The following is a 13,917-nucleotide window of genomic DNA, read 5'->3' on the forward strand; positions in this document are numbered from 1 at the left end:
TTTGGAAGCTTTGAACTTTGATGTTTATTTAACTTTGGACTTTGGAACACTTGATTATAATTGAACTTTGAATTGAATGTTTATTTTCATTGTCTTTGACGATTATGTTTGAATGATTATATTAGAAATTTGGATGATTATATTAGAAATTTGAATGATTATTTCATTGTCTTTGAATGATTATATTAGAAATTTTGGAATGCTTATTTTGATGATTATGTTGAAATGGGACTTATTACAAAATGGCTGCAAGTTGGTTTCTGATAGGAGCATATTTATGCGCCTTAGTTAGCTAGTTCTTATGCATTTTTGTTATGTTTTATTCGTTAAAGTAGTCTTTTAAGCTACTTTCATGTGTTTTCAGGTTTAAAGGACATATTACATGAAATGATGCAATTGGGAGCTTTTGGAGCAAAACTGAGCTGGAATATGGTGTATGCAAATGGAGCACAAGGAATGAACGAGGTTGAAGGTCAAAGGAGCTTAAGAAATGAAGAAATGAAAGTGAAGAGCAAGGAAGTCGGAATTGGTAACCAAAGTTTCTAAAGTTGGAAGTTTCTATTCTTGGAGGTTTCCATTGTCGTGAGTTTCTATTCTTGGCTTTGGGCTTTTAGATGACCTAAACCCTAACTCTTTGTGGACCCTAAGCCTATGCCGCACCTAAACCCTAACCTTAGCCCATTTTAGAGCCATTGTCGTGGGCTTTAGCCCAAGTCCTTTCCCTTGCCATGCAAGGGGGGGCATTTTAGGCCCAAATCCATGCATTAAGCCCTTCACCCTAATTGGCCCAAATCCATGCATTAAGCCCTTCACCCTAATTCTTCCTCCTAATTAGTGCATCCCACCATTCCATTCCATAATTTCCATTAGTGCATCCCACCATTCCATTCACACTTAAATGCCCATTATCCCATTTTTTTTAGCTTTTAATTCCACACCATCCCATTATCCTTTACATCCACTAAACCATGCATCCACATTCACCTAAATAAACCCTAAATTACATCCACTAAACCATCCATCCACCATAATTCCACACCATCCACACCTTTTCCCATCCACCAAATACCTTAAACAAACATCCATTAACACCCATTCTCTTCCTATAAATACCCATTCATTCCATTCACCAAATCATCTCATTTTCCATTGTAATACACAAACACTTCCCCTTCTCCATCTTCTCCATTTCCACTCCATTCCACACTTCCATCCCCCCAACCAACCTATCCTTAAACCTTGTGCTACAACAACGAGGAAGAGAAGAGTGCCTAAACGTTCATACAATTCAAGTTTTGAGTTGTTGGGATGTTTAGGTGTTTCTTTGATTTCAAAGTTTCATTTTAATTCTCTTTGTTTTGTACGTATAAGGAATGAAAGAGAAGAGTGCTTAAACGTTCATACAATTCAAGTTTTGAGTTGTTGGAATGTTTAGGTGTTTCTTTGATTTCAAAGGTATGAGGAACTAATCCCCCTTTAGCTAGGGGGTGATTCGAAACTATGTTTATATTTGCAATATGAATTGATTAACTTTCGTTGGAATTTCATAAGTTGTGGATTCAATTTGTTTAACCGTTTGATTGATAACTTATTTATGAATGTTTATTAAGAATGCGCGCTTAATTTTCATGCATAAATATGACGCTAGAATATAAGTGATTTTCACCTAATCGTTATGAACTTATATTCACAAGTAGTGGAGGTTGCTTATAAACAATCGCGTTAAATGAATTCTTGGCACGAGTTTCATGCTCATCATAGTAACGAATGCCTCGTCAACACTTATAGTTTTCATAATACTTAATGATCTTTGATTGTATCTTTATTGTGCTGTTCACGTAAAGGACTTTTGGAGAATGTTGTGAATTGCGTTGCGCAAACCCATCCAATTCATTAACTTAAGGAAAACTTGACGGTTAATTTAAGCGGACCTAATTAATCCGGAGTGTTGAGTTTCATAATTTATCGAAAGACCAACTGAGAATCAATCTTGTATGCAAGTATAACATGTGTGGAGAAGAACCCCTTAGCTAGCCTTCATTCCATTCATTCCATCACAAATTCATATTTACATTCCGCTTAGTTTATTAACTTGTTTTGTTATTTCAATTTTCGTCAAATCAAAACTTCCCCCCCCCTATACTTTCTTGTTCTTTAGTGCTTAGAATCTGTTTAGTTTATGTTTTAAAGTATTTTGAATCAAGCCATAATCTTAAATTCGTCCAAAATTAGTTTTGAGTCTTTTGGTTTGTCTTAATGTTTTAAATTTTAGTTTTGCATTCTTTGAGTCTAGTTTAGTGTTTTATATTGTTTTTACGTTCTTAAGTCAATTTAGAAGGTTTTAGCAAGCCCTCCTAATCTCCGGTCTAGAACGATCCCTCACTTATCCATTCTACTACAATTGTCAAACGAGGGTTTAATTTGAGTGTCAAGTAATTATCGCATCAGTTTCATACAATTGTTTTTAGCTACTTGGAAGAGAAGAAGAAGAAGAAGAAGAAGAAAGAAAAAAAAAAAAAAAAAAACCGAACCGGGCCGAAACCGAACCTAGAAAAACCGAACCGAATACAAACCGAACCGAACACAAACCGAGAGAAAACCGAACCGAACAGTAATTTCGGTTCGGTTTCCGGTTTTGGCAAAAAACCGAATCGAACGGAACCGAACCCACCCCTAGTAGTAATGAAATTAACAAACAACCAAATTCCAAACGAATAATTAATTGTTAGATGTACAACGGCAACAAAAAAACTAAATTTTTAGATGTACAACCAGAAATTAACACTAATAAAAAATAGCACTTGAATAAAATGCATAAACAAAAGCTGTGCTAACATGAGAAAACATGCAAAACAAAACAATGTTAAATATCCTAGGTGTTCCATTTATAATTATTCTCCATTTCTATATATTTAAACTACCAATTATCTGCATAAATATTTCATTCCCTTACAACTACCACAACTATATATTAAACATACTTAATAGAGCATGCAATTGTTTTAATTACATCATTCTTTAAAAAACCCTTGGGTGGGGGCTGAAAGGCTGCCATATTTCATTAGTGCGTATAAGCCAATAATTGTATCCACTGTGATTATTTTTTATGATTTGCATTTATTTAGAATTCACAAAATCTTGTCTTCCAACTAGATCCTGCTATCTAATCCACACCTTGTCCTGTACATGAAAATACACTCCAAATGTAAATTTCAAAGTTGTTGTAATTTAAAACGATCATGCTAAGATAGGCAATCCAAGATAATGTCTGGATTTTAAGTCTTCAAATTCAGAAACATATCTGGAACGTTTGTATTGTGAGAAATCAAAATGAATAGAAAAATGAAAAAGGCTGTGATTTTCGCACATCCTTAACTACTTTTTCCACACCCTTCTCTGTTTTTTAATACTTAATTGGTATCATACTATTTAATCTTCCATATATACCCTTCCTACCTTTTTATGATAATTAATGAAAGATTAAATAGGAAGAGGTATATATGGAAAATTAAATAGTAGGATATCAACTAAGTATTAAAAAATATGGAAGGATGTAGGAAAAGTAGTTAAAGGTATGTGGAAATCACAATCCAAATGAAAAAGGTCCAATGAGTTCCTCCAATTACGGAATTTTTCACGTACATGCACATAACTACATCTTTACTATAAAATGTTGTACTACTAAACAATACACTAGTAGTCAAAATTCACTTTAAACCGCATTATTTTAATATGACTAATATGATTAGTTTTGTTTGTTTTTGTTGTCTTTTCAAACCCCAATAAAACTATTCGTTTAGAATTGAGAATGATAGTATTTCTAATGTTTTTTTTTTCAAGAATAAAGACACATTAATCTGTGATTATAAAATAAATCTATCATATACGTAGATAAATACAATTAGCAGAGCTAGGTTGATTACAAATATTAAAATAAAATCTATAAATGAACTGTTTAGAGGAGGAAGAAGAACAATAAATAACCAAAAAAATAATAATAAGAAGAAGAAATAATTAAATATAAATTTAATTTTCATAGTAAATCTTATCATTAAAGAAATAATTATTAATTTGCAAATAATCGAGAATTAAGTAATGCAAATTTGGCCAAAAATATTCAATGAAAGGTTAAACAAGATGTCGATGTGTTTGACAGTGTTGGTGTGATGTGTATTACTGCTCAGTTATTATCTTATCAACATTCGAAATGCCAATGTGATTGTTAATATATACGTCAATAATTTCCACTTGCCTTCCCAACATCTCTCGCTCTCCCTAAAAACTCTTATAAGAGCAACTCCACCGTTGCAAAGCCCCCCTGGGCTATTTACTATTTAATTCACTCAGTGAACAGTAACTGCTCTTAATAAACAATAATTATCTTTTGTATCTCCACCCCTACACTAAATAACCCTGGCCTCCGTCACTGCCATTTCAGCACCTGCTCGGAGGCCTCCGTCGCTGCCGATGAGCTCTTAACTGGACAAGGTCGAATAGGCTATAAAGACATAGGCCTTCGTCATTGGCAATGAGCTCTTGACTAGACAGGGTCGAAAAGGCTATAGAGACGTCAGCCTTCGTCACGTGGCCTTCGGGCTCTTAGGCTGGCAACTCCTGCCGGGCCTCTCCCTCGGGCTCTATCGCCAGCACACACTGGACTTCATCACTCGGGCTCTTTGGCCCTGAACCTGCGCCTATCCCTCGGGCTGGAGCACATGGTGAAAGTGCTTTAAGCATGACTTCAACTCCTACAAAGCACAGTAAGAAACCTAACTCTGCTTTCTCTGCACCTTCCTTAACGTCTCTTTCTTTCCATTCGGTTCTTGAGAGGCTGCATTTATGCATTTATTCTTACCCAGCGAGCCATTCATGATACTCTATGATTTCCATTTGAGGTTGACGATTGGAACGATCTAGATGAATTTTGGTTTCGGGATTGTAGGGTTGATTTGGATGAACGCAGGTTTTTGGTTCAATTTCAGGGTCTAGGGACAAATGAAAATGCTTTGTTCTGGAAACAAACGGAAAAGCCAGGATGACCAACACGGGTACATCAAGGGCAAATTAGTCAAATCATTGTTAATGAACAATGTTGAGAAACTGAGTTTTAGTATATAAAATATAATTTCTTTGCGGGTCACCTTTTTTTCTCCTTTTCTAAAAAGAAACTTGCTTTGAGTGATTGAGGCTGTTTTAATGTATGTGTATGCAGGTGTCATCATACACATTATAATATATTAACCTTCACGCACCCGCTCACGTGCGTGTAGAAGACATTTTTTGACTCACGGCATGCCATTCGCGACTTACACGTTATAAATGTTTTTATATATGTAAATTGACAAAAAGAAAATTAAATATTTGAAGTAAATGAATAATTTTCGATCATGCTAGAACAAACCCCTTATAAACCAATTACAGTCGCTGAATTAACATAATAAAATCGGTTTGTATAAAATTTACATTAGGAATAGAGAAAATGATATTTAATAAACAATTGATTGAATTACATTATTGTTAGCCCATTGTGAGACTAAACGCACTCTCTCCCCCTTAGGATAGATAATATAATTTTTTTTAAAAAAAAATCATTTGACAATTAATTTAATCACATTACTATCCGCTTGCGAAAGACTTTTTTATAAAAAAAAATGATCATTTGACAACTAATTGAATCATATTATTATATGCGTGCGGGAAACTTTTTTATAACCGGCACAATGCACCTCTTAATTAAAAATTAAGAAATAATATTTAATAAACAATCGCGTGCAAAATAGATTTTTTGAATCACAGTGCGTTATCGGTGATTTATACATTTTAAATGTTTTTGTCATTTGTTTATTCTTTTCTTTATTCCTTTTCATTTTTTTTTCTTTTCTTTTTTCCCAAATTTACCAAATTACCCTTGGATTATTTTATGCATTCATATTTCACGTTTGAAATTTTTTTGGCCGAGGGGTATTTTCGTTCAATTACTTTTTGTCGAAGCCTGTGACACCAAAGTTTTTGTCCGCATGTGCACTGTTTGCACTGTGCACTTTTCCGTTGGCATTCTCTGCATAAATATATATATATATATGTAAGAAAGGATAAGAGTGAATTGCCTAGGAATTGAAAAAGGGGTGGAATTTCTTAGATATTTTCGGACTTCTGGAGATGGGTAGGTGTTGTTTTAGTGGGATTTTGACTGTGTTGTTGGGGTGTGTGTGGTTGGTGCTGCTGGGTGCAGTGGAGGGATACCCAGCAGAGGATCTGGTAGTGAGTCTGCCTGGTCAGCCAAGTGTTGGGTTCAAACAGTATGCCGGGTATGTTGATGTGGATGTGAAAGCTGGGAGGAGTTTGTTTTACTACTTTGTTGAAGCAGATAAGCAGCCTGACAGGAAGCCCCTCACTCTTTGGCTCAATGGAGGTAAACTCTCACCCTTTTCTGGGTTTCTTGAAAGCAAATTACAAATATTGGTTCAACTCTGTTGTGTAATTCATAGGTGTATTTAACTGACATTTTTCATGTTATTTATGATGAATTCTTCAAATTATGTATATATATATATATATTTATGTAGGGTGTGCATAAAAGCTTTCGATAATCCTTTATATTCAGCTGGATTTTTTTTTTTTTTGAAATCTGCTGCAGTTTTTTATTTTTAGGATATTTTGCATTTGTTGTAACCAACTTGAAATTGGTTGCTTGTTAAAAGAACTTGTTATGTATGCCAAATTACTACCATACCCTTGTCTGCAGAATGAAATGTTATCTCAATGTTTGTGGTTTTTACAATTGTTCTTGAAAGTGAGGATCTTAAACACCGAATAGTTGATAACATCGGGTGATTAACTTTGTGTCAGGTCCGGGGTGTTCTTCCATCGGCGGAGGTGCCTTTACGGAGTTGGGTCCATTTTATCCAACAGGTGATGGTAGAGGCCTCCGGAGAAATAAAATGTCATGGAACAGAGGTATTTCTGTATAGAACATGTGAATTTTCCTTTTTTCCGGAGTGTCTCTGTTCAGCTGTTAATCGGAATCATAACTAAATAGTGTACCATTTGTTAATTTCTTGTAGCATCAAATCTCCTTTTTGTTGAGTCACCTGCTGGAGTAGGATGGTCATACTCGAATACTAGTTCAGATTATAACTCTGGGGATGCCTCAACTGGTATAGTGAACAGCTAATTCCGCTTTCCTTTCTTTACACTGATTCAAGGGTGTGCTTATTCTAAATGTTTGCTTTTGGTTGATGAAACCTGTCAACCAAGCTTAACAACTTTTTTCTCCGTCATTTGATTTTGGCAGCAAGAGATATGCACACATTCTTGCTGAAATGGTATGAGAAGTTTCCAACATTCAGATCCCGAGAGTTGTTTCTTACCGGAGAAAGCTATGCAGGTCTGCAACGTCTGATATACTTTCAATTCTATAATCGGTTACTAGTAAATGGAACTCTTACAATTAATTCAAACCTTTTCTAAATATAATCATTGCAGTTCCCACATCTTCTGCCTACGAATTATCATTTGGAAACAGTTCTTACCATCTGAACTGTTTATGTACAGGGCACTACATACCGCAATTGGCCATTGCCATATTAGACCATAATAAACAATCAACTGGTTTCAAGTTCAATCTTAAAGGGGTTGCTGTAAGAAGACTTCACATATTTTTGAATTCCTCGCTTTCATCTATCTCTATAGTTGTCAGTTCACCTTTTTGAACTTTTCTTATCCGTTACCTTGCAGATTGGGAATCCACTGCTGAGACTTGATCATGATGCTCGGGCAACATATGAATACTTTTGGTCTCATGGAATGATTTCTGATGAAATTGGCCTTACTATCATGAACGAATGCGATTTTGACTATTATTTCTCTGCAAATACTCACAATGTAAGTCTTGAATGCAACAAAGCAGTATCTCAAGCAAAACAAATAGTTGGTGATTACATAAACGATTACGATGTGATTCTTGATGTTTGCTATCCATCTATAGTGGAGCAAGAGTTACGACTGCGGAAAATGGTATTTTCTATTCTACTTTATTTTGTTCAATATCTGTTTTCTTTTTCATCTTTCATTCTCATTTCATGGAACTTTGTCGTTTCATTGTTTCAACGAGTTTTTCCTTTACTCCTGTTTTCTGCAGGCTACTAAGATAAGTGTTGGAGTTGATGTATGTATGACGTATGAAAGACGGTTTTATTTGAACCTTCCTGAAGTTCAGGAAGCCCTTCATGCAAATCGTACAAACTTGCCTTATACTTGGAGTATGTGCAGTGGGTAAGTGAATATAACCTTTCTTATGCATTGGTAGAATTTAATGACTTATCTTCAGTCTACGCTCGCGTATGTCATATGACTGGTCTTCTCTTCTTTGTCTTATACAGCATTCTTAATTACAGCGATACTGATTGGAACATCAACATCCTTCCCTTGCTCACAAGGATAGTTCAAAATCATATTCCCGTTTGGGTTTTCAGGTAATTCGTTATGCTAATGTGTACAGGAGCAAAGTTGAACAGTACCTACTCTAATTTTTAGTGTTGCTACATAACATGATTTTCAACCAAATGCAGTGGGGATCAAGATTCTGTGGTACCATTATTGGGCTCCCGGACACTGATACGTGAACTAGCACATGACCTAAAGTTCCCGATAACAGTCCCATACGGAGCTTGGTTTCACAAGGGCCAGGTGCTTATGCTCTCTTCCTTTGGTAATTCTATTCAAATTCGGACAGTCTGTCTCTCGTCAACATTGCTTGTGAATATCTGTACATGTTTTAATGAATAGGTGGGCGGTTGGGCTACAGAGTACGGAAATCTGTTGACATTTGCCACAGTAAGGGGCGCTGCTCATATGGTCCCCTATGCTCAACCTTCAAGAGCATTGCGCCTCTTCAGTTCATTTGTTCGTGGTCGAAGATTGCCCAACACAACGCTTCCTTCCATTTACGAGTAAACAAGTTATGGGAATTGGTACAATGTAGCGGTAGAAGCTACTAGGTTCAGAAATTCATTTCTTTACCGCAAGGGCAATAAAGAAAGTTGATTTGTTTTTGGCAAGAGTACGGAAAAAAAAGAGGGATGGGCGATAAGTGTATAAAAGAAGATTTCAACGGCATCTGCAAAAGCATTCATTTGAGGCCAATCAAGAAACTCTGCAAAAACATTTCATCGATAGCTCGTGTTTTTCATGGAGTGTGTTGACAATCACTTAACTTTTGTGTTTGAATCATACAAAATGAAACTGGGAATCCCATTCAAGTGGCAGTCTTACGGTAGAAATTGATCGGCCGGATGAGTTTGTAACAATGGTCAGATGTATCAACCCAAGAAATGGACAAACACGAGGTTTCTAAAAGAAATAAATGTTCATGATTATAATCAAATGATCCCAGACAATTTTGAATACAATGACGCTTTGCAAGGATTATTCTTAGATGTAGATCTAAAAACTAGACGGTTTCGATCGTTCAAATTCAACGCCAAGTGTGTAATAACTAGGTTGCAAGTTGTTGGAGCAATTTGTCTCGCAGGGATCGTGAAACCCCATCAGAAACCACCAAGAAGGCTCAGTTTTCAGAGAAACTTGATACAAACATACAAGCAATTTACCAACACAATTCATCATGTTTTAACTTTAAACAATCATCCAAAGCAGTGACACAACTTTTCTGTTGTTTAAATATGCAGATAGCAGTTTCATGCTTGAAAAGTAATTGATCAAAAAAGAGAGAAAGCGAGTTCTTTAGCTGTTAGGCGGAACACCGCACGTAAGTCCCACATCGACCGCGTTCAAAATAGTATAGCTGTTCATATACCCGAACAAAGGATAGACGTTCACGATTTTACTTGAACAGGATCTGTTCTATAGGATCGTACCTCTGTATTCTTAATCTCTAAGGAGACAGGTTTCCCAACCTGGTCGATGAATAATGACCGTGCGATCAGAGCGTAATGAACGGTTTCTGGTTCCTTGGTTCCATCAAGCAGTAAATGATCGTTCTCAGCTGGTTTCTCTCTCTGGGGTGGTCGCACGGTAGTCTGGCAGGTTCCCATGTATGTATTTTTTTCTCCTCAAAACGTTCGTTTTTGGTTTACTTCACCACCTCACCCACGGAAATAATTCTTTCGTTTTTAATATTGATTTTTCATTTCTGCTGACTAAATATAGATGGAAAGAAAATCGCAGGATTGATAGATAAAAAATGGACTGTTCAGGAGCGGATTCACATAGGAACCGGTGGGCTTGGGACCCTTCGAATGCTGGGAGAAGCACCTATTGATCGACCACGCAGAGGGTTTTAAGTGCCTGACCATTTCGTGTTTTTTTTTTTTTTTGTACTACATTGATATTTTTATACTAAGGGTAGGAAGAGTTTGGCAAAGTCGCACAATGAGGAGACTATTTCGTTTTTAATTTCATGTTTTCATTTTTTTTCTTACTAGATCATGTTCCTTGAACACTGTAAATTTTAATTGTACTCATAATTTAACCTGGTTCCTCCTTTTTTGTTATTTCATTTGAAGCTGCTGCATCGTAGTTGTTTTCTGGTGCTTTTGTTCCCTTTCCTTTTCCTAGAAAATGAAAGACTCTGCCTGACTGCCTCATTCATTTTCATCTTTGAAGCAACAAAAAGGGGTTTGATATAATGATTGGTTGCATTCGGAAAGAAAAAGGTACGCCTGAAATCGCAATTGGACTGCCGGAAACCTTAGGAATTGGTGTGCTTCGATTTGACCTATATATGCGCTGAGACGCCTCCACCACTGCTTGGCTTTGTTCTTGGGGTTGAGGGGAGTCTATTGGTGGTGGTGATCGACAGGAATCATTGTTGTAATCAGCGGAAAATGAGAAAACTCGCTGGAAACCCTCGGCACTTTGTGGCTTCGACTTGGAAAAATGAGTGAGAAAATGGAAAATCTAACAACACCAAGATGTTGGTCTCGTCATGAGCTTTCCATGAACACCAAGATCACCCAAAACGGAAGTCGGATGAGGGAGATACGGCTAGGTCAAAAATGGTGGTTTACGGATCTACAAACGGATCAAAACGACCCAACTCGGTCTCTCCTTTCCCCTCCTTGCTCTCCCTTCCTATTGGCTCTCCCCCTCCTTCCTTTTATCTCCCGCATCTCTCATTTTTCCCCTCTCGCTTGTTGCCACCTGGCAGCTTCTAATCATTTTATTTTTTTATTATTTTATTTCCTTTCAAACAACTAAAACGTCTCTAATTTCTTCGTTGCAATTCCGATTCGCGAACGGTTTTCGCCTACGCGCTCGTATGATCGAACTCTATCCAATTATACTTAGTGTGACCTGGAAAAGTCCACGAATTTTTAATGATTACTGACCAAAATTCAAACTTCGTAATTAGTTTAATTAAAATCTAAAGTTAATATAAATTCTCAAAAATAATATAAAATCTCCTTAATACAAATACGTAATTTGCAATAGTGAAATCCAGGAATGAGATTTCACATAGGTACCTGCCCATACCCACCTAGGTTGCAACTCACTTTGACAGAAAATAGATAACTTTTATTTTGCATTTATTTTTTACAATAAATTATAAGAGACTTGTTACATACTTAAATGGATACAGACACTTATATACACAACATATAATATATTTACTTAAATCCTTCTAGTCCGCCTAGGCATCCTCATAGACATTAGGCTCTAGCCTGGCGCCCAACTAGTTTCTAGCGTCTTTTAAAACCTTATTTGAAATACACTACTAATGACTTAGTTTTTCAATTTTCAACAAAATAATCACATGAAGGGCACGAGTTTTGTGTTTTAATATCATTTCCAAAAATCCAATTTATCCTTAGATATGCCACTTGTGAGCTAATTATGTCGAAAAACTAGATAATAATAAGTTCTTATTCTTGAATTGCAACAAAAGTTTAATTGTAACATCTCACATCAACCAACAGAGAGGGGGTGATGTGCTTTATATGTACATGCTCCCCTCCATATAGCACGAGGCATTTTGGGAGGTCACTGGCTTCGGAGTTCATCAGAATCCTAAAGTTAAGCAAGTTCGCGCGAGAGCAATCCTATGATGGGTGATCCATTGGGAAGTTCTCGTGTGAGTTCCTAGAAACAAAACTGTGAGGACGTGGTTGAGATCCAAAGCAGATTATATCGTGCTACGACGGAGTCGAGCTTGGAATGTGGTGGAGCCCTAATCGGGATGTGAAATTAACCGCAAATGCTAAAAACTTCACTAAGAATTTCACTAAAAATATATTGAAGGGGAAAGAAATCAAGCACAAAATCTCAAAGGAGCGAAAAATTGAGGTGAGATAGTACTGGCACCAAAAAACTGTCATCTTGTGTTTCAAAATTCAAAAAGTATAATAACATAAAATGAAAATGTACTTGAAGGAGTGCAAAATGATCAGCTTAGAGCTTTCATCCTACTTTTGAGGTTTTGATTCGAGCCCTCATTCTCTCGATAACGTCTGTATAGTGGGAAATAAAAAAGAATAGAAAGATGAAGAAGGTCTCAAAGAATTCCTCCAATTAGGGAACTTTTTTTTTCACGTACATGCACATAACTGCATGTTACTACTAAACAATGTACTAGAGTAGTCAAACTTCACTTTAAAATGCGTGATCTTAATATTGACTAATATGATTGGTTTTGTTTGTTTTGTTTAATTTTGTTTTGTTTTTCAAACCCCAATAAAAGGTGTTAATTTAGAATTGAGAATGACAACTTTGGCTCTTTCAATTGAGCCCCACGAGTATGGATTATATAAAACGATAATAATTCTAATGGTTTTTTAGGAAGAAGATCTTCTTCGGATTCACTTTGTGAGGATCTTAGAGTTTCCTACATTTTAATTGTTTATTGCATATTGTATGATTATTTTTCGTTAGATACTATTTGTATTTAATTTTAAATAAGAAAAAATCAAATAATTTCTGATCACATGATACACGATGAATAGTTAAGATGTAAAAATACGTAGATCCTACAAAATAGATCCGGATGGGATCAAGTCTGTTTTTCAATGAATAAAGATATTTGTGTGGCCTGCAGAGTAAAGTAGTAAAGTAAGCTGCAGAGTGACCTTGAGGGAGAGATTTGTTTGACAATCGAGGGCGGCTATGTTGTCTTCTTTCCATGCTTATTTGAACAAAAAAAAAAACACTCAACATGATATTTTTGTAGGAGATAGATCTTTTCCGGATCTCTTCCATCAAAACCATTTATTAAAGGATCTGAGTCTTTGAAATTTTATCCAACGGTCAAATATTAATATAGTTTTTAAAAGATCAAAACAGGTGGACTGTTGGATAAAATTTCAAAAGTCCGGATCACTTAATCTGGTGATCTTAGTGGAAGAGATCCAAATATGATCTCATTCTAGTTCCCTTTTTGTCCATTGAAATCTTGTTTTCCACGTCCTCCTCATCATGATTAAGAAGATGTTTTGTCCATTGAAATCTTGTTTTCCACTTCCTCCTCATGATTAAGAAGATTGCTAAGAACATCTCCACCCGTTACTGGAAAGTAATTGTTGCTTTTGTTTTTACTTTCTTTTACCAACAGGTGGAGATTATCTAAAGACGCTCTCTCTAACAGAAAACTTTCATGGGCTACCACCTTATTTTTTTGTCTCATTGTTTTATAATGTTACCTCTATGATAGGATGGGAAGTTAATACCGACTTTAACTATCTCGGGTCAAGCTATACCTTCATTCGAGAAAACCATAAATGGGGTTCATAACAGATTGGATACAATGTAATATTACAAATTTCATATAACCAGATACAACCAATCATTCGAAATCCATGGTATTTTTTCACATATAATTAACTTTTTGTACATTCATTGCACCTCCAATTTCATCCTTCTTAAGAAATTTGGAAATTTACTAGTTGAGTTGTAACTGGTGAA

At 35.9% G+C, this 13,917-nt stretch overlaps 1 protein-coding gene and 1 non-coding gene across 2 annotated transcripts; both read left to right on the top strand.

Annotated features, from left to right (window-relative positions):
- The first annotated feature begins 6,092 nt into the window (after positions 1-6,092).
- Positions 6,093-9,385, top strand: LOC103966298 (serine carboxypeptidase-like 42). Its single transcript, XM_009379453.3, has 10 exons — positions 6,093-6,412; positions 6,850-6,957; positions 7,065-7,157; positions 7,295-7,387; positions 7,555-7,640; positions 7,738-8,016; positions 8,141-8,274; positions 8,382-8,474; positions 8,571-8,688; positions 8,788-9,385. The coding sequence occupies exons 1-10, from the start codon at positions 6,160-6,162 to the stop codon at positions 8,953-8,955; spliced, it is 1,425 nt and encodes a 474-aa protein (XP_009377728.2). The 5' UTR covers positions 6,093-6,159; the 3' UTR covers positions 8,956-9,385.
- A 453-nt stretch (positions 9,386-9,838) lies between these two features.
- Positions 9,839-10,050, top strand: LOC125473307. The gene has a single exon (XR_007255218.1). It is a non-coding gene; the product is annotated as a small nucleolar RNA U3 (small nucleolar RNA).
- The last annotated feature ends 3,867 nt before the right edge of the window (positions 10,051-13,917 follow it).

The sequence above is a fragment of a genome, unplaced genomic scaffold, assembly GCF_019419815.1.
Source record: "Pyrus x bretschneideri cultivar Hongxiangsu unplaced genomic scaffold, Pyrus_bretschneideri_v1 Contig81, whole genome shotgun sequence".
NCBI lineage: Eukaryota > Viridiplantae > Streptophyta > Magnoliopsida > Rosales > Rosaceae > Pyrus > Pyrus x bretschneideri.